Source organism: Colletotrichum higginsianum, chromosome 5, assembly GCF_001672515.1.
Source record: "Colletotrichum higginsianum IMI 349063 chromosome 5, whole genome shotgun sequence".
Classification (NCBI taxonomy): Eukaryota; Fungi; Ascomycota; class Sordariomycetes; order Glomerellales; family Glomerellaceae; genus Colletotrichum; species Colletotrichum higginsianum.
The window spans coordinates 1,188,006-1,211,926 of NC_030958.1; the positions used below are offsets into that span (position 1 = coordinate 1,188,006).

At 57.7% G+C, this 23,921-nt stretch overlaps 5 protein-coding genes across 5 annotated transcripts; 4 read left to right on the forward strand and 1 right to left on the reverse strand.

The window, feature by feature from the left end:
• Window positions 1-814: 814 nt before the first annotated feature.
• Window positions 815-6,519, forward strand: CH63R_07291 (cell agglutination protein mam3; the record flags this gene model as incomplete). Its single annotated transcript, XM_018302266.1, has 3 exons — window positions 815-5,929; window positions 6,037-6,192; window positions 6,232-6,519. The coding sequence occupies 3 exons, from the start codon at window positions 815-817 to the stop codon at window positions 6,517-6,519; spliced, it is 5,559 nt and encodes a 1,852-aa protein (XP_018157044.1).
• A 1,605-nt stretch (window positions 6,520-8,124) lies between these two features.
• Window positions 8,125-8,693, forward strand: CH63R_07292 (Proline rich protein 5MeD; the record flags this gene model as incomplete). Its single annotated transcript, XM_018302267.1, has 2 exons — window positions 8,125-8,601; window positions 8,664-8,693. The coding sequence occupies 2 exons, from the start codon at window positions 8,125-8,127 to the stop codon at window positions 8,691-8,693; spliced, it is 507 nt and encodes a 168-aa protein (XP_018157045.1).
• Window positions 8,694-9,625: 932 nt separating this feature from the next.
• On the forward strand, window positions 9,626-20,319 carry CH63R_07293 (cell agglutination protein mam3; the record flags this gene model as incomplete). The annotated part of the gene is given in 8 exon segments (XM_018302268.1): window positions 9,626-9,645; window positions 9,747-18,496; window positions 18,550-18,650; window positions 18,687-18,755; window positions 18,870-19,031; window positions 19,053-19,127; window positions 19,143-19,402; window positions 19,500-20,319. 8 exon segments carry the CDS (start codon window positions 9,626-9,628, stop codon window positions 20,317-20,319), a joined length of 10,257 nt encoding a protein of 3,418 aa, XP_018157046.1.
• Window positions 20,320-20,868: 549 nt separating this feature from the next.
• CH63R_07294 (Tat pathway signal sequence) lies at window positions 20,869-21,771 on the reverse strand (the record flags this gene model as incomplete). Its single annotated transcript, XM_018302269.1, has 3 exons — window positions 20,869-21,126; window positions 21,196-21,314; window positions 21,432-21,771. The coding sequence occupies 3 exons, from the start codon at window positions 21,769-21,771 to the stop codon at window positions 20,869-20,871; spliced, it is 717 nt and encodes a 238-aa protein (XP_018157047.1).
• A 599-nt stretch (window positions 21,772-22,370) lies between these two features.
• CH63R_07295 (uncharacterized protein) lies at window positions 22,371-23,234 on the forward strand (the record flags this gene model as incomplete). Its single annotated transcript, XM_018302270.1, has 1 exon — window positions 22,371-23,234. One exon carries the CDS (start codon window positions 22,371-22,373, stop codon window positions 23,232-23,234), a length of 864 nt encoding a protein of 287 aa, XP_018157048.1.
• Between the last annotated feature and the right edge of the window lie 687 nt (window positions 23,235-23,921).

Genomic DNA, 23,921 nt, shown 5'->3' on the forward strand with positions numbered 1-23,921 from the left:
CTTTGTGCCAAACAGAATCCCACCCGCTGCATTCGGTTTGCTTGTTATAAGCCCCAATCCCAAACAGTACAAGGCTCTTCCTTCGCTTACAGCAACAGGATGTGGCGGGACGGAATCGGACAGACGCCTTTTCTTCGTCTCGATCGAGGGGACTGACTTGTCTGTATGGAGTTCTCCAGCGGCCCGCCCAGCCACATCGATCCCCTAGAAATTAGGGATGCAGTGCGTGCGACATGCCTTCTCGGGCGAGTTTACTCCCCATCATCGACGTGGGAGCAGGCTAGACTAGACTGTCTAAGCCGGGTTTCCCTAGACCAACATGCTTGGCTCATTCCTGGGGGGGCTCCACGACCCTCGGAAGCTGCATCTACATCGTATTGTCTGTTTGCCATGGAAACGGCCGCCGCGGGCAAGTCTGCTTGCGGAAGTCTGGATGACGATGTCTTGGCAACGCAGAACGACTGTCGCTTTTGTCAAGATAGCCGGGTTAGACCGCGCCTAGATTTTTTCACAAGGTCTGCGGGCACAGTGTTGCATTAGCATTGTAGGAACGAGTGCCACTTTGAAATATTCTCTCGAGTGTCGAGATTTCCTTTTGCGATGCCTTGTTGATAGTTACACAATTTTGCGTCCCAGTCCTCTCAAAGATTCCCTGGTTGATAGTTGATAGGGGGGGTCCGGACTTTGTTTTGCTCCTTTTGCGTATCATCGTCATTCGGGAATCAGGGGCTTTGCTCGAACTCACCCTCACTCCACCACCGAGTCCAGTTCAGCGCGTGAGAGCGCGGGACCACCATCGGACATCACCACCGTGATGCAGCGGTTATGGAGGCTCCTCCTGCCCCCGCTGCTTCTTGGGGGCAACAGCCTGGCGCAGCAGTCGTGCCTCGACGCGCTCAACAATGACCAGACCGATGCCTGCGTCTGCTACTCCCTCGAGTATGTCATCAGCTATGTGGCATACATCGCCGTATCGACGTCGTACACGTCCAACTGCGAGGCCGTTCCCACGGCCACGATATCGACGGACACGTCGGCGGCGCCCCAGCTTCTGGGGAACTACACTTCTGGCAACTTTTCCGGGTACGTGACCCAAAACAATGGTGTTTACACTGGAACAGGTATCTTGGCCGGACCGACGACGGTAGACGTTATCCCGCCGGTGGGAACCGAACGAGGGACTCTTGTCGTGGAGGTTCCGCCGTCGTACTTCACCGTCTCTCGGACCGGCACCGCGACGGTCAGCCCCGGCCCCATCCCGACCTACGTCAACTCGACGAGCATCCTGACCCGCAACCCCATCGCGGCACCCCGAACCATATTCGTCGCAAACCCGACCCCCGGTGCGGCCGTCGCCTCCCGCGGCACGGTCGTCATTGCCGTCCCCGACCCGAGGCTGTACAACACGACGACGGTCCCTTACAGCGGGTTCGATGCGTTGCAAGGGGCTCGGACAACGATCTCGACCATCCCCGATAGCGGGCTCCAGCCCGGCACTTTCGTGGTGGCCGTGGCCACGACCCCCGTGCCGAGTCTGTCCTACGACATTTCGACTGTCGCCTACACCGGAGCGGATGAGTTGACGGGCCCGACTGTGATCTCGGTGATCCAACCAACCGGGACCGAGCCAGGCGTTGTTTTCATCGGCGTTCCTTCGACTGGCGTCCCTCCACCTCAGGTGACATCCATAGTTCCCTACTTGGGCACGGAATCCATCACGGCAGCGTCGACTTTGTTAGACCAGCCTTTCGACGGAACCGTCCCAGGAACTGTCGTGATAGCGTTGCCGCCGGCTTCCTTCATCACCCAGACAGTGCCGTTCATCGGCTTCGAGCCCCTCACTGCCCCGACCGTCATCTCGGTGGCCCCGCCCAGTGGTACTGCTTTGGGTACCGTCATCTTGGGCAGCCCGACCGCAAGATACGTGGCCTCGTACGTGCCGTACACAGGCACCGCCCCGATTGCGAGCCCGGTAACCGTCACGGTGATAGAGCCCAGTGGCACGGCTGCGGGAACCGTCGTCATCGCACAGCCTCCACCGGCCCCCGGCCTAAACGCCGACGTATTCGCAACGCAGGTCGTATCGTACACGGGGACTGAGTCCATCAGCGGCATCTCCACACTCTCTATTGTCCCGCCCGATGGTCCCAACCCTGGAACCGTGTTCGTGGCTTTGCCGGCGGGCAGTACCCTGGCAGCCCCTGCGCCGTTTGTCACCTCGATCGTCCCTTACACCGGGTCTAATGCCATCAACACGCCTTCGACTCTCACAGTCATTCCTCCGAGTGGCAACCAGCCAGGGACGGTAATTATTGGTCTCCCACGCGTCACACAACCCCTGGGAACATTCTCGGATTCGTTCATCACCTCGGCAGTCCCGGTCTCGTTTGTCACTTCGATTATCGCTGCCAATGGCAACGGACCGCTTGTTACGCTGACAAGCATCCCGCCGATTGGCACTTCCCCAGGTACAATTTTCATCGGTCCGTCCCCGGCGTCCGGAGGGTTGCCGGCGTCCTTTGTCACCCAGGTCGTGCCCTACGTCGGTCCGACGCCCGTGGCAGAGCCGACCACTGTCGCCATCATCCCTCCCAGCGGTTCCTCGCCCGGCACAATCGTCATCGCCGACCCTCGACCCTTTGTCCGCACCACTGTAGATTACACCGGGGCAGATCTTTTGTCTGAGCCGACGACCATTTCCGTTGTGCCACCCGAGGGGGACACGCCTGGCACAGTAATCGTGGCTGTACCGACTGCGACTCCTGCAGGCCCCTCGTTCGTCACGTCGAACGTGGTGTTCCTGGGCACACCTCCTATCCAAGAGCCGACGACCATCTCAACAATCCAGCCCTCGGGCACCACTCCGGGGACCCTGATCGTGGCCAGGCCTGCGCTGTTCGTCACCTCAACCGTCCCCTGGACCGGCACTGCCGCCCTCCCGACGCAGACGACAATCGCAATCATTCCGCCCGTTGGCACGGATCCAGGGACAATCTTCGTGGCAGACCCCACCGCGTTCGTGACCTCTACCGTCGATTTCACCGGGACGGATGCTTTCACCGGACCCTCGACGGTCACCGTCATCCCTCCTAGCGCAGACCAACAGGGAACCATCGTCGTGGCTGGCCGTCGACCGTTCGAGACGTCCTTTATCAGGCTGACTGGGACTTCTCCGGCCGAGGGCCCTACGACCCTGACTCTGGTGCCGCCTCAGGGCACTACGCCAGGGAGAGTGATAATCGGAGTGCCCAACGACTTTGTCACCTCGACCGTCAGCTACTCGGGAACGGGTGTCTTGACGGCGCCCACAACCCTCTCGACAGTCGCCCCGGATGGCGCAGCTCCAGGCACTCTCATCGTAGCTTTGCCGCAGCCTACCATTCCTAATCCTGCCCCTACAGTCCCTCCAGCAGACCCAGCGGGTCCTCAGGCTCCGGCGGGCTCTCCTCCAGCGGCCACGGCCCAGCCAGCATTCGTCACCTCGACGGTGGTGTACAGCGGCAGCGCTCCGATTTCAGCACCGACTACGTTTTCCACGGTCCAACCCAGCGGAAACACGCCGGGGACCTTTTTCGTTGGGATTTCAGACCCCTTCGTCACGACACAGGTGGTCTACTCCGGAACCAGCGCGATCACGGCTCCCATCCCCATTTCCACGGTTCAGCCCTCCGGGTCAGTCCCCGGTACAATCATTTTTGCCGTGCCTCCTACCTATGTCACTTCCGAGGTGGACTACACGGGCCCAGCTGGTCAGCTCACGGCGCCTTCCCCCATCACCACAATCCCGCCCAGCGGAGGTGTCGCCGGGACGGTGATCGTAGCCCGACCGCCGGCCGAATATGTGACGTCGGAGGTGATTTTGACAGGGCCGTCCGACCCACAAATCACGACTCCGACCATATTATCCACGATACCACCGAGCGGAGGCGCGGCCGGGACCGTGATCGTCGCTCGGCCGCCCCAGTACGTAACGTCGGAGGTCTTCTTCACCGGGCCGGAAGACCCACTTATTACGGCGCCGAGCACCGTCTCCGTGGTGGCGCCGAGCGGGACCGCACCCGGGACGATCATCATCGCCCAGCCGCCCAACTACCAGACGTCCGAGCTGTTCCAGACGGGAATCACCGGGCCGACCACCATCTCGACGATCAGGCCGGTCGGCACCGCAGCGGGCACTTTTATCGTCGCCCTGCCCGCCCCCTTTGTCACTTCGGAAGTCATCTTGCCCGGAGCCACGGGCCCGACCACCATCTCGACGATCCCGCCGAGCGGCACTATGCCCGGCACGTTCATCGTCGGCCAGTCGGCGGTTTTCAGCACTTCCGAAGTCGTCCTCGTCGGCTCTGCGGCAGCCACTGCTACGGGGCCCGTGACCTTGACTTCGGTCGCGCCCAGCGGAACGATCCCTGGTATAATCGTCATCGGTTTCCCGCCCCGGTTCGTCACCTCGGAAATCCAATACACCGGTCCCACGGAGGGAGTCACGGGACCGATCCCGGTTTCGACCATTCCCCCCTCTGGAAGCATCCCCGGCACCGTCATAGTCGCCCGACCGGACGTCTTCGTCACGTCGACAACGTCGGTCACGGGACCGGGTGCACCGGCGACGCCCGTCACCATTTCCACCATTCTGCCTTCGGGGACGACTCCGGGAACAATCGTCGTGGCTGTGCCTGCTCAGTCGACTCAGCCAGCACAGAACACCGAGCCGGCTCAAGCTCCCGCGTCGTTTGTCACTTCCCAGGTCGCGTACACCGGGACTGAACAGCTGACAGCTCCCACTACCATCTCCATCATCCTTCCTTCGGGGACAGCCCCTGGCACCATAATTATAGCTCAACCGCAAGCCGAAGCCACCCCTCCATCAGCCGGCGGTCAGAATCCGCCCGTCTCGGATACTTCGCAAGGAACCTCTACTGACGGCGAGCCCCCGGCCACGGTAATCACTCCTCCGTCAGTCCCGCTTGTGGGGATCCAGCCAGGCACCACCATTACCTTTTCCTTGCCGCCACCACCATCGCAGGTCCAATCTTTCGTCACCTCGACAGTCCTGTTCACCGGCACCGAAGCGTTGACGGGCCCAACAATCATCTCGACGATCCCCCCGTCTGACACGATCCCCGGCACGATAATCGTCGCCCAGCCCGGCGTCTTCGTCACTTCGAATGTGGCCTACACGGGTACCGATCTCCTGACCGCTCCGACTCCGATCTCGACCATTCTCCCGGTAGGCGACGCACCAGGCACGATCATTGTGGCCCAGCCTCGGCTGTTTGTCACTTCCGAGGTGGTCTACACTGGCACGGAACCACTGACGGCGCCGACTGCGCTTTCGACTATTCTGCCCGCCGGCACCAACCCGGGGACGATCATCGTGGCTCGGCCGCCCACGTACGTTACTTCGACGGTCATCTACACAGGGTTTTCTCCGATTACTGCGCCCATCCCCATTTCGACAGTCTTACCGATCGGTACCGCGCCTGGAACAATCATCGTCGCCCAGCCAGGCCTCTTCGTCACCTCCACCGTCTCATATACCGGATCCGACAGCCTCTCCGGGCCTTCCACCCTTTCGACCGTTCCACCTGTCGGGACGACTCCGGGGACGTACATTGTGGCCCAGCCCGCTGCCCCGGTAGCCACATTTGTCACGTCCTTTGTCCTCTACACCGGGACCGACGTCATCACCGGGCCCATCCCCATCTCGACGGTGTTGCCGAGCGGGACGGCTGCCGGCACGCTGATCCTGGCACAGCCTGGGGTCTTCGTCACGTCTACGATTCCCTACACCGGGACCGAGCCTCTCACAACGTTGCTCCCCGTGTCCACGATCCCTCCCTCCGGTAGTGTGCCGGGAACAATCATTGTGGCACAGCCGAGCGTAGCGAATGTCGCGCTCTCCTCTGAAGACTCGAGCTCATCCTTTACTGTATCCCCATCACTGTCATCATCCGATTCTTCGACGACATCCTCGGAGCCGAGCTTGTCGAGCACATCAGAAACCTCGACTTCACTGGACTCAGCCAGCTCATCTAGTGTGTCGCCATCATCAGAACTGTCAAGTTCTTCGGAGGCGTCGGCTTCGTCTACCGTGGCAGATCCATCATCTTCGAGCTCTACAGAGAGTCCAATCTCGCCGACGTCGACCAGCTCGAGCGACTCTTCCTCTTCGAGCCAGAGCTCCGGAGACTCGTCTGACCCTTCGACACTGTCACAGAGTTCGTCGGATAGCTCAGGACTATCCACGTCCTCGGTTCCATCGGTGTCTGCGACCACATCGAGCTCATCGGACTCTCTAAGCTCGTCCGACTCGACAAGCTCTTCGGATTCATCGTCCTCTTCCCCCTCTCCAGGCTTGTCGCCATTCCCGACTCCGTCAACCTCCCTCACGCCATCGGCATCGACGACGACCTCATCAGACTCGTCAACCTTCCAACAGTCATTGGAATCATCGCTGACGTCAGATTTGAGTACTTCCACAGAGACGTCGTCTACGGTAGCAAGTTCATCCTCCTCTGAACCATCGTCATCGGTGGAATCAGACGGGTCTTCAACAGCAACTTCTTCATATTCCACCATCTCAGTGACGACAAGTCCATCGGGCCAAACTACTGAAGCCCAGCTGACATCAACTGATTCGACGAGCTCATCTGAATCAACCACGTCTCTCGAGCCGGAGTCTTCGTCCACGACATCGGAATCCTCATCGGCTGGAACGACTTCGTCTGAATCATCAACCGCTTCTAGTTCATCTGAGACCACAAGTTCTTCGGAGTCTGCCACAGGTTTGTTAATCCAGAATTCGTCCAGAATTTTCAATCTCTCTTTTCTCTCTCTAACATCATGACAGAAACAACCTCTTCCGACGCCTCAATCACGGACACGTCTAGTTCCACGTCTTCCTCCGATTCTGCTCTGGCGGACTCGGCGACCTCAACCACGTCTTCTTCCGCGACAAGCAGCACAGACGAGATCAGCTCGAGTTCGACCACGTTGGAGTCAAGCGTTTCAAGTTCTTCAGTCAGTGAGACAGTGACTTCTAGTACAGAGACTTCAAGCACAGAGACGATAGGCCTGGAAACCTCCCAATCTGACACATCGTCGTCGAGCACCTCATCTTCAGCTACAGCCGATTCAAACGTCATAAACACTAGCACACAGACAGAATCGTCAGACTCAAGCGCAACCACCTCCAGCTCGACAGACACCACCTCGACTCAGACTTCAACCTCGGAAGAGCTCGATTCGTCCACCTCCTCCAGCACAGATTTGTCAACTCAGGACACATCTACGACCACTTCAGAGGCACTCTCCTCTTCTGACTCATCGTCCTCGGTTGACCTTGCTACCCAAGTGTCCGAAACGAGCACATCTACTGCTGCTAGTTCTTCCGAACCGTTGTCAACAACCGATTCCTCTACTGACTCTTTAGGCTCGGCATCCACAACCACGTCCGTCACATCTTCGACAGAAGACACTAGCTCCTCTTCCACTTCCGATGTGTCTACCGAGACCACATCCGCGTCAACCGTGGAAAGTTCCACCACTTCACTCATCGTGTCAAGCGGCACAGATACATCAACTGCCACTTCTACAGAACTTCCAAGTGAAACGACATCGCCCAGCTCTTCTTCGGAGACTTCGACAACGGGAATTTCGACCTCTGAAGAACCCACACTGGCTCCCTCGTCTTCTTCGGAAATAACAAGCCTATTAGATACAACGACTAGCTCGGTCGATACGCAATCTTCATCCTCTGACACGACAACCTCCTCGTCTGCGCTTTCAAGCCTTCCCGACAGCACGTCGACCGCGGAACCCTCTACAGCGTCCATTCTGACAACCAGCGAGAGTTCAGCCTCTACCTCCACGGACTCGAACACCGATATCACCAGCACGGCTCTTAGCACCTCATCTGATGAGGACCCAGCCTCAACGACGACAAGTTCCTCCGAGGCGAGCCCCGTTACGGATCTCAGTACAACCGCCTCCTCAACTGCGTCGTTCGCGGTCTCGCTAGTCCTGTTCGATGAAGCCTCGACGACCTTCACGGCCACAGGGCCCGTCCCGCTCACCACGATCTTCCCCACGGCGGACGGCGGCGGCACCACCATTGTATACGGAATGGCCAGACGGCTCTTTGCTTCCGTCGGAGTCCCTTTCTCGGGAACCGGAATCATCACCGGGCCGGAGCCGGTCAGCACAATCTTACCCACCGACGGCTCCGCATCCGGAACGATTGTCTACGCCACGCCCGATCCGCTGGTCACGTCTGTGGTAGTGTACTCGGGCACGGAGTCGCTGACCGGCCCTATTCCTCTCACGACGGTCTACCAAAGCGGCACAGTCCCTGGTACCGTGCTTCTGGCGAGGCCGAGGCTACTGTTCGCCTCTGTCGGGGTCCCGTACTCGGGAACCGGCGTCATCACTGGTCCCGAGCCCATCGAGACTCTGGTCCCGACTGGCAGCGAGTCCGGGACGATCGTTTACGCCACGCCGGAGCCTTATCGCACAAGCGAAGTTGATTATACCGGCCCACTCACTCTTACCGGCCCGGTGCCTTTGGAAACAATCTTCCAGAGCGGCACCACTCCCGGGACAGTAATCGTGGCCAGACCCGCCATTTTGGCTACTTCTGTTACCAGCTCTTCGACTGAGTCCAGCTCTTCAACCGAGTCCAGCTCATCAACTGAATCCAGTTCTTCGACCGAATCAAGCTCTTCAACTGAATCCAGCTCTTCGGTTGATTCTAGTGCATCATCCGACACCAGCACCTCGTCTGATAATAGCAGCACGTCAACTGAGTCAAGCACTCCGACCACGTCTACAGAGTCCTTCAGCTCGACTGACAGCAGCACCTCGATTGAGTCCAGTACTCTGACCACGTCTACGGAGCTCACTAGCTCGGCAGAAAGCAGCGCCTCTACAGAAAGCAGCATTTCGTCCGAAACCGACTCTTCAACCACGCTCAACCTCTCCCTCGGTTCCAGTTCATCTGCTACCACTTCCGACTCTTTGTCGGAGTCTAGCACATCCGAGTCTACAACAACAGCCGAGATCACAACAACAGCGCAGTCAAGCAGCTCGGATGAAATCACTTCTTCCCCCACTGATTCATCCAGTTCAACGAGTTCGGCCGAAACTAGTTTGACCACGTCAAGCGACCCAACCACGTCCGTTACGTCCAGCGCATCCAGCACATCGGCTGAGTTGAGCTCATCGACAGAACTTAGTAGCTCTTCTGGTACTTCAACAGAGTCCGAAACCAACGCTGACACAACAAGCTCAACTTCTTCGTCGACTGTGGACAGTTCAACGACCGAATCAAGCACACCATCAGACGCGCCAACCTCTTCTGCTAGCTCAACAGAGACAACTACCTTCTCTACCGACACTACTGCCCAAACAGATTTGAGTAGCTCAAACTCAGAGACCAGTTCTACGTCATCGGACTCGGTCACATCAGAAACAAGCACGTCGGAATTGAGCACATCATCCGATACAAGCTCGGAGCTTGTCACAACCCCGTCTAGCAGCTCAGAGTCGAGTGATTCTTCAACCGAACCCGGATCTGGATCAACAACAGAGACCTCGTCTAGTTCACTCTCAGCTACCACGACCGAGGATGCTACGTCCACTGATTCGGTGAGCCTTGGCGAATCGACCTCATCAACTGACTCTGCTACATCAACAGAGGTCTCTTCTTCAACAGCAGTTACGGACTCAACTTCAGTAGAATCTTCCAGTTCCGCCTCATCGGAGTCTGTCTTCTATGATACTCTGCAAGTACCTTTCACCGGCACAGAGGAGTTGACGGCGCCGGTCCCTATTAGCACCGTCAGTCCAAGTGGGAACATCCGCGGTACCATCATCTACGCTGCGCGGTTCGTGACGACGACGATCCTGTACACCCCGACCGGCGACGAACCGACAACGCCGGTCCCGCTGTCCACTATCCAGCCCTCGGGGACCGTCTCCGGGACCGTGATCATTGGTACACCCGCGCCTGCATCCTTCATCACGACGACCATCCCCTACAGCCCGACCGGATCCGACGTCACGGGACTCGTCACGCTCACCACCTTGCCGGCGAGCGGGACACAGCCGGCGCTGGTCGTCATCGGCTCGCCGTTGGCGCAAGCGGTTTTCATCACGACAACAGTGACGTCTTCGGTGCCGGGCCCTACGACGGTGACGACGATCCAACCTTCTGGCACGGAGCCTGGGCTCGTCATCATCGCGGTCCCCAACTCCCTGGAATCTTCTACGACTTCAGCGACCTCGTCTGATGCAGAGTCAACATCTTCGAGCGAAGTCAGCTCGGATGTGGTCTCGACCACTTCATCAATTCCCGCATCGACAACCGAGAGCACCGAGAGTTCCGAGACCAGCAGCAGTACGGAATCAAGTGTTAGTAGCACTGATGCTAGCACTAGTAGCAGTGTCCAAGACAGCAGCAGCAGCATCACCGATGTAGAATCAGCCACAACGGATTCGACATCTCTTGTTTCTTCTACTCTTTCGACGTCTTCAAGTGAGGTCACGAGCAGTACTGAGCCTAGCAGTACAGAGGCTAGCAACACGGGGACCAGCAGTGCAGAGTCTAGTACTATTACAGAACCTAGTATCACTGAAACTTCCAGCACGGGATCAAGCAGTACAGAACTAAGCAGTACAGAGTCTAGCAGTGCCGAGAGCTCTAGCACAGAGACCAGCAGCACAGAGACCAGCAGCACGGAGTCTAGCAGCACAGAAACCAGCAATACCGCGACCAGCAGTACCGAGTCTAGTAGTGCTGAGAACTCTAGCACAGGATCAAGCAGCACCGTGACCAGCAGCACCGATTCTAGCAGCACCGAGACCAGTAGTACTGAGACCATCAGTACCGAGACCTCCAGTACCGAGTCCAGCAGGGCAGATTCTAGCAGCACCGAGACTGGCAGCACAAGTTCAAGCACCACCGAATCTAGCAGCACGGCGACCAGCAGCGCAGATGCCACCAGTACTACAGATTCTTCTAGCACGGAAGCAAGCAGTATAGAGTCTACCAGCACAGAGTCTACCAGCACAGAGTCCAGCAGTATTACAGAATCCAGTAGTACCGAGACCTTCAGCACAGAAACCACCAGTAGTACAGACACCTCGAGCACGGGACTAAGCAGTACGGAGGCTAGCAGCTCAGCTACAGACATCTCCAGTTCAGAATCCTCGTCAGAAACATCCAGCTCTGCATCACAGACCACTATCTCTACCGATACGTCTTCAACTACTGCAGCAAGCAGCTCATCTGAGGACGCCTTATCAACAACATCTGACAGTTCCACGAGTGCCAGTGAGACAACCACCTCGGACACGAGCACGGCGGATACCAGCACATCTGAGATCACGCCGGCCCCGTACATCACATCCGAGGTCTTCGACACGTCAGTGACTGCGCCGATCACCATCTCCACCGTTCTGCCCACGGGAAGCTCGCCCGGCGTCTACATCGTGGTGAACCCTGCGTCGTATGTGACTTCAGAAGTGACCTACACCGGCTCCGAGTCTCTCACGGCGCCTTCAACCTTGTCCACCATCCCGCCCTCTGGAACCGCGCCGGGGACCTTCATCGTCGCTCGGCCGGCCGCCCTCTACGTCACATCTCAACTCATCTACACCGGCCCATCGTCGATTGATGAACCTGTTCCCGTCAGCACCATCGAGCCAAGCGGCGGATCACCAGGTACCGTTATTGTGGCTGTCCCTGCGTCCTTCTACACCACATCTACGGTGATCTATACCGGTACCGAAGACTCATTCGCTGTTCCTACGGCCATCTCGACCGTGGCCCCCTCTGGCACGGCTCGTGGCACCGTCCTCTTCGCGGCCCGTTATGCGGTGGCAAGAGTCCCGTACACGGGGACTTCGATCATCACGGCGCCAATCCCCGTGGCCACGATCCCTCCCAGCGGCACCGCGCCTGGGACAATCGTCTACGCGGACCCTCCGACAACGGCGGACTATGTGTTTTCGACGGTCTTCCTCACCGCTGCGGATGCCCCCGAGGAGACGACGTTCACTTCCATCGCACCCAGCGGCACGACGCCCGGCCTGATTGTCGTCGGCAGGCGAGCATTGTTCGTCACGGTCACGAGGCCTTATACTGGAACAGACCTCCCTACTGGAGTTTCAACGGTGTCGATAGTCCAGCCGTCCGGAACGGAGCCCGGTACGGTCTATCTCCAAGTCCCAATCACGACAGTATCGGTTCCAACTACAACAGACGCGTCTAGTTCCTCGGCATCAACTACGAGCGAGGAGACTTCTAGCGAGGTATCCAGTAGCGAGTCTACATTTTCGACCGAATCAAACTCTTCTCCAGACTCTGCAACCGCAGAGACGACGTCCACTACGTCGTCGCTCTCGTCTGATACAGAAACAACGTCAAGCACGTTCAGCAGCTCCAGTTCTGAGTCCACGTCGGTGTCATCAGAACCGCTCTCGACCACAGCCTCTAGCTCGGAACTCGACGCAACATCGACGACGTCGGCAAGTTCCTCGACAAGTGAGACCTCGGAAACCTCAACCGAGTCCAGCACTGAGAACGTTTTGACATCTTCAAGCACTTCTTCCGCCTCCGAATCCTCTTCCGAGTCCTTGGCTTCCTCTTCCACAACCAGCTCAGGCTCGCCCAGCAGCACTTCCACAACCGAGGAAACAAGCACCTCGGAGACCTCGACGATTGAAACTAGCTCTTCGACCTCGACAACTTCCTCGATTGAGTCAGAGTCAGGGTCTTCCAGCTCTTCAACCTCACTCGACTCTGAGATTACTCCCTCTTTCGTCACCACCACCGTGCTGTACACCGGCAGCGAGACCCTTACCGGACCTACCCCCATTTCGACCATCTCACCGGTTGGCACTCAACCAGGCACCGTGATCATCGGGACACCGCTCTTCGCCTCTTTCGTTTCGACGACAGTCGCCTACACCGGCACCGAGGTCTTGACCGGCCCGATCCCGGTGTCCACGATCCCGCCCAGCGGGACTCAACCAGGCACCCTGGTTTTCGCGACCCAAGTCCTCGAGAGCAGCTCTGCCTCCTTTGTCACAACCACGGTCGCTTACACGGGCAGCGAGACTCTGACGGGACCTTCGGCCCTGACAACCATCCCTCCCAGCGGAACGCAGCCGGGCACCGTGGTCATTGCGACGCCTGTCTCGGAGGGCCTCGTCTCCTTCGTCACAACCACGGTCCCATTCACGGGCACCGACGTGTTGACGGGCCCCTCGACTTTGACAACGATCCTGCCTACCGGCACCGAGCCAGGGACCGTCGTGGTCGTCACGCCGCTCTCCTCAGCAAGCCTGGAAGCCTCCTTCGTCACCACGACGGTGGCTTACACGGGAAGCGATGTCATCACCGAGCCGACGCTCATCGCCAGCATCCCGCCCAGCGGCACTCAACCTGGAACTCTCGTTTTCGGGACTCAAGCGTCCGTGGCGCCGGCTTCCTTCGTCACGACGACCGTCCTTTATACCGGAAGCGACACCATCACCGGCCCCGTCCCGTTGACCACGATTGCGCCGGCGGGAACGAACGCCGGGACAGTCGTCATCGCCACACCGGCCTCGGATCCCGGCTACGTCACGTCAACCGTGTTGTACACCGGAAGCGATCCCATCTCCGAGCCGACGGTCATCAGCACTGTGCCGCCGGTTGGTACGACGCCTGGCACACTCATCGTGGCCACCCCGGCTTCGGTCGAGGCGGCTTCATATGTCACCACCACTGTTCCATACTCTGGAAGTGAAACGATAACTGGCGCCATCGCTATATCAACCGTTGCCCCAGTTGGATCTACACCGGGCACAATCATTGTGGCCACCCCCGTGTCCGTCGAAGCAGCATCGTACGTCACAACCACCGTTCTCTACTCTGGAAGCGACACGATAACTGGTGTCGTCGCTATATCAACTGTTGCTCCTGTCGGCACAACACCCGGTACTATCATTCTGGCCACTCCGGCTTCCGTTGAGCCCGCTTCGTATGTCACCGCCACTGTCCCGTACTCTGGCAGTGACACGATAACCGGCGCCGTCGCCATTTCGACTGTGGCCCCAGTTGGCACAACACCCGGCACGATCATCCTGGCCACTCCAGCGTCAGTGGAAGCCGCTTCATACGTGACAACTACCGTCCCTTACTCCGGAAGCGATACGATAACCGGTGCCATTGCCATCTCAACCGTCGCTCCCGTTGGAACTGTACCGGGCACTGTGATTTTTGCGACTCCGGTCTCCATATCCAGCTCGAGCCTTTCAGAATCATATGTCACGACCACCGTCCTTTACTCTGGCACTGACACAATCACCGGCGCCACCACCGTATCAACCGTTGCCCCTGTTGGTTCTGCACCAGGGACATACATCGTGGCCACTCCAGCCTCGGTTGCGGCTGCCTCGTATGTCACAACGACTATCCCCTATACAGGCAGCGAGCCCATCACTGGCGCGACTACCTTGACCACCATCCCCCCCAGTGGAAGCATCGACGGGACTGTCATTGTTGCGACCCCTGGGTCCAGCAGCAGCAGCAGCAGCAGCAGCAGCAGCAGCTCCGACGTGTCGCCGTCGTACGTGACTACCACGGTCTTGTACTCGGGGACCGATTCCATCACCGGCCCGGTCCCGGTTTCAACGGTCCCTCCGAGCGGGACCGTCGCCGGCACCATCGTCTTCGCCATCCCCGCGTCAAGCTCCGAGGAGCCTCCTGTGTCTTATGTCACCACGACGGTGCCGTACACGGGAAGCGACACGATCACGGGTCCGACTGTGCTGTCGACAGTCTCACCAAGCGGCGGCAATGCCGGGACGGTGATCGTAGCCACTCCGGTCTCGAGCTCATCCACCTCCGAGCCCTTCACCTCGTTCGTCACCACCACGGTCTTCTATCAAGGAACAGAGCCCATCACCGGACCGGTGCCCATCTCAACCATCCCACCGGCCGGTACTACGCCCGGGACGCTCGTCATTGCAATTCCGTCTTCTCAGTCGTCCAGCACGACGGTATCCGAGGCCTCAACCTCCTCTTCGGAGCCGGTTCAGTCAAGTTCGGACTCTAGCACGTCGTCGTCGTCATCATCATCGTCGTCGTTGGAGCCTAGTACTTCCACGTCTGAATCAACGACTTCGACAGCATCGTCTGAGTCCACCACTCTCGGCGCGCCAACCAGTTCATCGGAATCCACAACTTCCACGTCAGAGTTCGAGTCCAGCACCACCTCCCAGTCTGCCACGAGCAGCACGTCAAGTATTACCTCAGACTCCAGCACTTCCCCGTCCGAGTCCGAGTCCGCAACAAGTTCGTCCTCTAGCTCTGTTGCAACTACTTCAAGCTCTACAACATCAGAAGCCGTCTCCTCGACCTCGGAATCCAACAGTTCCACTAGCAGTTCCACAACTGAGGTCTCCACGTCAAGCTCGGATTTCCCAACTTCATTTGTCACCACAACCGTTCTGTACACCGAGAGCTTCATCACAGGCCCGACTCCCCTCACGACGGTCCCGCCAAGCGGTACGTTCGCCGGGACGGTCATTATTGGAACGCCTCCGTCGGTCCTTGCCGCCTATGTCACCACGACAGTCCTGTTCACGGGTAGCGAGGTGATAACGGAGCCGACGATCCTGACCACGGTCCCGCCCAGCGGAACGGTCTCGGGAACCGTCATCATCGCTACCCCGGCCTCGGTCTCGGCGACTTACGTCTTCACCACAGTCTTGTACGACGGCAGTGTTCCGATCACCGGCCCGACAGCCCTCACCACCATTGCGCCCAGCGGCACGATCGCAGGAACCGTGATTTTCGGCACCCCTGCGTCGGCCGTCACCTCGTACGTCACCACGACCGTTCCATACACCGGAACGGAGCAGATCACGGGGCCCATCGCCATACAAACGATCCTCCCGAGCGGCACCAACGCCGGTACCGTGGTTGTGGCCACTCCCGCTCCGGCGGTCACCTCGTTCGTGACCACGACCATCTTGTTCCAGGGGCCAGAGGAGATCACAGGCCCGACTACGCTGACCACCATCCCCCCCAGCGGCACGAACGCAGGCACCGTCATCGTGGCCACCCCTGTGCCGCCGGAAACATCGTACGTGACCACGACGGTGCTGTACACTGGTCCCCAGACCTTGGCTGGGCCGACCACTCTCTCGAGCGTCCCTCCACGCGGCACCACGCCCGGTACCATCATAATCGGCACCCCGGCACCTCGATTCGTGACCTCGGAAGTCCTGTACAGCGGCACTGGCGTCCTGACTGGGCCCAGCACCATTTCCACGGTACCCCCGAGCGGTACGGCCGCTGGGACTTACATCGTCGCCACGCCGGCGGCCGTCTATGTCACTTTGGAGCAGTTCTATACCGGAGCTGATGGGGCCGTCTCCACGCCCACGGTGGTCTCTACCATCCCGCCCAGTGGCACCGCGCCAGGCACTTTCATCGTCGTCAATCCGGCCGTGTTCGTCACCTCTCGAGTGTTGTACACCGGGACAGACACCGCCGTCACCGCTCCCACGGCTGTCTCCACGATCCTGCCGAGCGGAAGCACACCGGGCACAATCATCGTGGCTAGTCCCGGCATTTATGTGACGTCGTCGGTGATTTATACCGGGACGGACCCGGCGTTCTCCGCTCGGACTACGGTTTCCACGATTCTGCCGAGCGGAAGTGCACCGGGGACATTCGTTGTGGTCAATCCAGCAGTCTATGTCACTTCGACAGTGCTTTACACCGGCACAGATCCGGCGTTCACGGCACCCGCTCCGGTCTCGACTATCCCACCCAGCGGCACAGCTGCTGGTACAATCATCGTAGCCAGTCCCGGTGTCTACGTTACCTCCACAGTGCTCTATACCGGCACAAACCCGGCATTCACGGCGCCGACCCCGGTCTCGACTATTCTGCCCAGCGGTACGGTTGCCGGGACAGTCATCGTGGCCAGCCCTGCTTCTTACGTCACGTCGTCGGTGCTCTATACCGGGACGGACCCGGCATTCACGGTACCGGCTCCGATTTCAACTATCCCACCCAGCGGGACGGCCGCCGGAACAATCATCGTAGCCAGTCCCGGAGTTTACGTTACCTCTACAGTGCTCTACACCGGCACAGACCCGGCGTTCACGGCACCGGCCCCGGTCTCGACTATCCGGCCCAGCGGCACGGCTGCAGGGACCATCATTGTAGCCAGTCCCGCTTCCTACGTTACCTCCACAGTGCTATACAGCGGCAGTGCAACTATTTTCAGCCCCTCGGTGATATCTACGGTGCCACCCGTCGGCACGCAACCAGGCACAATCATTGTAGCTACGCCCGCGCCTCGCTTTGTCACATCCCAAGTTCTGTACAGCGGTACTGAGACGCTCACGGGAGCGACGACTATATCAACCGTTGCGCCCAGCGGGAGCGCGGCTGGCACGTACATCGTTGCAACTCCTGCTTCCTATGTCACCTCCACAGTGCTATACAGCGGCAGTGCAACTATTTTCAGCCCCTCGGTGATATCTACAATACCACCCGTCGGCACGCAACCAGGCACAATCATTGTGGCCACGCCTGCCCCTCGTTATGTCACTTCGCAAGTCTTGTACACTGGCTCAGAGGCCCTTACAGGACAGACTACCTTGTCGACTATTTCCCCCAGCGGGAGTGTGGCTGGCACTTACATCGTGGCAACTCCTGCTTCCTACGTCACCTCCGAGGTCTTGTATACCGGCACCGGAACACTCTCGGGCCCTTCACCAATCTCCACGGTGCAGCCCGTTGGTACGACGCCGGGCACAATCATCGTGGCAACCCCGGCGCCTCGTTTCGTGACTTCCAGAGTCGTCTATACTGGTACCGAGGCACTCACTGGAGAAACAACGCTCTCGACGGTTGCTGCCTCCGGGACGACGCCGGGCACTTACATCGTGGCGAGCCCGGCCTCCATCTACGTGACTTCCACCGTTGTGTACACTGGCTCAGACACGATCTCGGAGCCGACAGTGATCTCGACGGTCCCTCCCGTTGGAACGAGGCCAGGCACCATCATTCTGGCAGCTCGCTATGTCACGTCCTTGGTAGACTACCAGGGCACCGTCCCGATCACGGGCCCCACGGCGATATCGACGGTCGGGCCCTCGGGCACGGCACCGGGTACCTTCATCATCGCCACCCAAGCAGCCATCTTCGTCACGTCTTCAGTCCAGTACTCTGGATCCGGCACGATCAGCGGCCCCTCGGCCATCTCGACGATCCCGCCCGTCGGCACGCGGGCCGGCACGATCATCGTGGCCACTCCGCCCCCGGAACCCTCGTACATTACGACGACCATCTTCCTCACGGCCTCCGACGCGCCCGAGACTACCACCGTCGCGTCCATCCCGCCGAGCGGCACGAACCCCGGCACGATCGTCGTGGGCAGGCGAGCAGTGTTCGTGACCGTCGTCGGCCCCTACACCGGGACGGCGAGTGTGCCCACGGGCTCGACGACCGTTTCGATTGTCCAACCCAGCGGCACTCAGCCTGGCACGGTGTACGTGCAGACACCGACGACGACGGTGGCGAGGTCGACAACGGCTACGTCCAGTTCATCCTCGACCGTGACTTCCACCAGCACTACTACGTCCATCTCATCCACAGTGGCTTCAAGTACCAGTAGCTCATCACCGTCGAGTACTGCGTCGAGTACTGCATCCTCGACAAGTTCGAGCTCGTCTTCTTCCAGTTCGTCAAGCAGCTCCTCGAGTAGCTCATCGACCAGCGTCACCGTCAACCCAGCCACCTTACTTCCCTCCAGTAGCACCACGTCAACCTCATCAACCGTGCCTACAAGTACAAGTAGCTCATCATCGCCTTCGAGCTCGGCTTCATCTACAAGCTCAAGCTCGTCCTCAAGCTCGCCTGCTGGCACTGCCATCAACACACTGCTGACGACGTCCACCGGTTCCACGCTCTCTACACTGACGAGGTCCACTTCCTCATCCACGTCGTCTACTTCTCCTGCGTCAACTTCTTCTTCATCTAGTACTTCCTCCTCCTCCTCGACCTCGTCGTCGTCCTCGTCTTCGTCTCCGTCGTCGTCGTCGTCGTCCTCTCCTTCGTCAACTTCTTCTAGCACCTCTCCTTCTTCATCCAGCACTTCATCTCGAACTTCTACAACAAGTACTACCACGTCGTCGTCGAGCTCTTCCTCTTCATCCTCAAGCTCTTCATCTTCATCTTCAACCTCTCCTTCTTCGTCGTCGAGCAGTTCATCCACTACCTCCTCTTCTCGGACTACAACCACCACCACAACCTCACCGTCCAGCTCTTCGTCCAGCTCTTCATCCAGCCCCTCTTCAACTTCTTCTTCGACTTCTTCGTCAAGGACCAGCAGTAGCTCAAGCTCAAGTTCAAGCTCAAGCTCAAGCTCGACATCAAGCTCGACATCGTCATCCACTCGCACCACCACAAGCTCCACCACCACCACCAGTAGCAGCAGCAGCAGCAGTAGCAGCTCATCGTCCACCCGCATTGTCGCTTCTGCTACGCGTGGACCTGCCTTCTCCTGTCCTACAACTGGCTTCCTCATCCAGACTCGCACGCTCTTCTCTCTGAATCTCGCTTCCGGTGCCCGAACCCAGATCGCCGACAACATCGGTGGCGATACGAATCGCAACATCAACGCCATGGGTTACAACGCCAGGGAGGAGTACCTCTACGCGGTCAGCCAGGACAGCGACGACTACAAGGTCATCCGCATTCTCGCCAACGGCTCAACGCAAGACGTCGCACCGATCAGGAAGCTCACGCCGAATCTGTTCAATTCGGGAGACGTCGACGAGAACGGCCAGTACTGGATCTCGACCGGCGGTTTGGATTGGTACCAGTACAACTTGAACCCGGGCACGGCTGGCTACGGCACCCTCGTCGGCAGCGGAACCCTTGCCGGCACGGGCGGTTACACAATCGGCGACTGGACAGTCGTCCCCGGCGCCGGCGGTGGTGATCTGTGGTCCCTCGGTGTGAGCGGGAAGAGCGCGTTCCTCCTGCGCTGGAACAAGACCACCAAGCTCTTCACGGTCGTTCGCGAGCTCGGCAACCTGACGGGCGCCTCCGGAACGACGGTTCCCTTCTGGGGTGCCTCCTACGCGACGAACGACGGCTTCCTCTTCGCCGTCGAGAACGGGAGTGGCCAGATCTGGCGTATTTCCGTGGCCGGCACCGTTCCCAACCTCAGACTGAACGACGCTCCGGCCAGTAGTCAAAACGACGGTGCAAGGTGCTTAGACTCGGGCGCCATCGCTGTCTGATCCTAAGCATGAGCCAGATACCGATCTGGGCTTTCCAATACCAACTCGTCGCACAAGATATGCGCCAAAATTTTCTTATGTTTTTTCTCTGTATTTTACGGTTAACTATATGGTTCAGGAGTTCGGCTGAGGGGATGGAATAACAGGCCCCGGAACAATAAATGTGACCTAGACTCCTTTTCTATCTTTAATTATCTAAATCTAATTTGCCATAATTCAAAATACTTTCCGCCGAGGAATCTATTACTTGCTCAACCGGCAATTTCGCTTCAGCAGTCTGTGAGAGCGTTCTTGTTCTTGCGCACCAACGAGCTCATTGAGAGCACTTTGCAAGCCTTCCTTACCTTTCGTCTCGTGTTTCGTCTTCCCAAAAGTCTGCTAAAAGGTTTGCGCACAGCCTGTTGTTCGCCCGGTCTAGTACCCACACGGTATTGGGGTGTCCAAATGGCTCCATTATCATCATCGATTCTCCCCGCGTAACTACCAGATACTGGCCCTCGATACGTGTAAATGGCTTAGCGGCTAGCTCTATTAAAGTGGCCATGTAACCTATTTTGAGTGAATCTCCTTCTTATCTGTAGATCTGTGCTGCTCGGCAAAGATGAAAAGCGAGGTGTAGTCTTTACAAGTATGCCGGTAGCCCCATCCAGTGCTTCCGATGTCGTTGGCTGGCTTCCATTCCAGAGTCGTGTCGCCAGCGCACATAACACTCTGCCGCAAGTAGTCCCAGCAGTGCGAAAGGTGAGTTGTGTTTACCTTGTCAAGATGGCCATCCCGGGCATTAAAGAAACCGGATCGGGTCATATACTAGAACGCCAAGCTCCATCAGCCAATGTTCCATTCCGTGTCAGTATGGCATCTCCTGGTACTACTTACCAAGCAATGAAGTTGGTGAAAGACAGACAGCAATGCCTTCTTTTCGGGTATACTTTTATCCAATCCAGGCATGTATGGCAGTTCGTCTTCCGTTGTAACATTAACCCACCCTTTGCCCACTAGGATCAGTAGATTCATTGTTAGCTGGATAACCCCCAGTTTGACCGTCGTGGGCCGCGACGACAGTCATCTTTGCGCCAAAAAAGCCAGCGCCGAGGTACAGGGGCATTACTTACTCGGTATGAGTCTGGTCCACGCTGCTTCTGATTGTTCGTTGGGCTCCTCGCCAAAAACTCTCTGGAATTGGAAAGTTTGCTTGGTATATCTTTCTGGCGGCATCCACGACGGTGGAGTGGGAGTAAAGTTGGCTCGTGCAGTAAGTATCAACGCGACGCAGAAGCAAAAGTTCGACAGGACGAGAAGGCTCATTGTAATGCACATTGGAGTAACCGATCGACGCTTGCGTGGACACGGGGGCTCGGGGGAATCTGCCGACATTTCAAGAAGGCGTTCCTTTTCTTCCCGTCCTGTGATCAGAAACGGAATTTTAGATTCCTCTGTCGTAACGTCCGCCATTGTGCCTGGTCCCGTTGTCGTTGAAAGAAGTAAACCCGTCCAGTAGGTCACAAACAAGACGAGACGGGATGGCAGTTGAAGATCGTCGTGCTGTTTTCAAGACGAGATTTGGCGCCAACGCCGGCGCCGTGACCGTCCCCGGAGGCCTTGAGCAAGCATCTTGATGGTTCCCTAGAAAGTCAAAGTGACAGCGCGAACTTTGTAACGACGAGAGTTTATAGTCGCATTGTGAATTTCCTCGAGAACACTGGTGTTTACGCATCAACTCAGAAAGCTACACGACTCGTCTCACACTAGTATTTAATGCCTCTCACTCGACTTTGGCGCTGGAAAGTAACTTTGTCACGAGAATGCGCGCCAATGACTTGGTTTCCAAACCCAGTTCCATTCTCAGTCACGGGAAGTACCGTATCGTGGGATTCCAGTGGACTTTGTCAAGTCCGGTTACCTGAAAAGCAGCCGATGCCTTTCTATCGTTGACCGTTGACGAAAACCCCCCGCTGATCTACGTGCTCCCGTTTGGCTGTTCGTCCTGAAGGTGGACAATCACACATCCCACTTCGTCTCCCATCGTCCTACGCAATCGCCGCCCAAACAACATGACCCACCCAAGATTATCAAAGTGGTTTTCGGGCTCTGCGTACATCCCGGTGTCGAACCACGACCGAGATGAACGAGATGCCGGTGTGACTTACAAGGACGAAGAGGGGGCGACGACGGAACAGGCTCACCTTGGGTCCTCGTCAAAGCCGGCTTCGAGGGAGATCACTGCCCCGTCAGGCGTTTTCGCTTCTTTCAAGAATGCCACGCCTTCCTTGAAAGTCAACGGTCTGATGCTGTTGGGCATTCTTTGCTTGTTGGGATTCATCATTGCTCTTGCGGTGCCCTCGGCGCATCATTCCCACGCGTCGCTTCGAAGGCCCCCCAAACAACACCCGCATGGGATGCAACACCACGAGGCACAAGACAGGCCAAAACAAGTGCCTCATGTGCCCCAATGCGGCTCAACACCCGTGGAAGCAAAAACGCGTAGCTGCATGTTTGAGCAGCAACTCGGGGCCTGGGTGCCTCAAGCCTGCGCTTGGAAGGAGATTGTTGACGAGTTTCTTGACGTGGTCGGCGACATATATGCCGAGTGGTCCTGGTACTGGGATGCCGACCTCAAGCGCGAGGTGAATGCGACCAGCATCCCGGAGCTACAGAACGGCAACTTCTCGGTCATCTACACAACCTATCCCCGAGCACATGATCTCCATTGTTTATACTGCTGGCGGAAGGTCGAATATGCACTCGAGCACGGTGTAGAGTGGATGGACGCCCGGTGTCATCAATTCTGGCACACCAAGCACTGCGTTTCTCTCATTGCGGAAACATTGACCGACCAGGCTGAGGAACACCGGGGGTTGACTTATCCCTTGTTGTATCACGATTGTGTACCACTCACTTCGACAAAAGAATCGTGACTGAAGCAACGCGCCCGGGGATAGTTAGTTAGGGTCCAAATCTTCAAGGAGCGCAGGGTCAATCTATTAGCTAGTCAGTGGAGTTACGTCGTATATCCGTTTGCGATTCGAATCACAGGACCAAGACACCTGCTTGAGTCAGGGGCCCAAAAACTAAAGGAAGGTTCCCAGATTCATCAATAAAGCTTCATTTGTATCAATAGTGCAATGTTATTTCAATATTAGGGTTGCAGAAGGAAATCACGCTTAGGAAAGTGATCAACTTTAAGGCAGTGCTCTGTTTCGGAAATATCCTGCTAGCATTAACTTCCAATGTCGAGTAAACATGGCGAAGTTAGACAGAGTCTCAAAGAAAAGAAGAAGAAGAAACACAAGCCAAAGAACCTCTCTCGAGTAGAGGAGCAGGCAATACTCAGGTTTACCAACGTCAATCAGTGAGATACGGGGGGTTCGAAGAGCAATCGCAAGTCGCCTGATATGCAATCCTGCAGGCAAAGGTTCTGAGCCTGACCATGCCGCTGACGCGTCGCTTGTAAGTTATCGTTAGATCCCTAGCCCCGAAATCCGCTTCAATTTACGCTTACCGTTTACCTCACAAGCTTGAAAGCTCTTTTCTGATTGAAGTGAGGTGGCGAGAGTTTACTCAACTGGGCAAAGGAAGGCCCAAACATTGCCTCCAAGTGAACA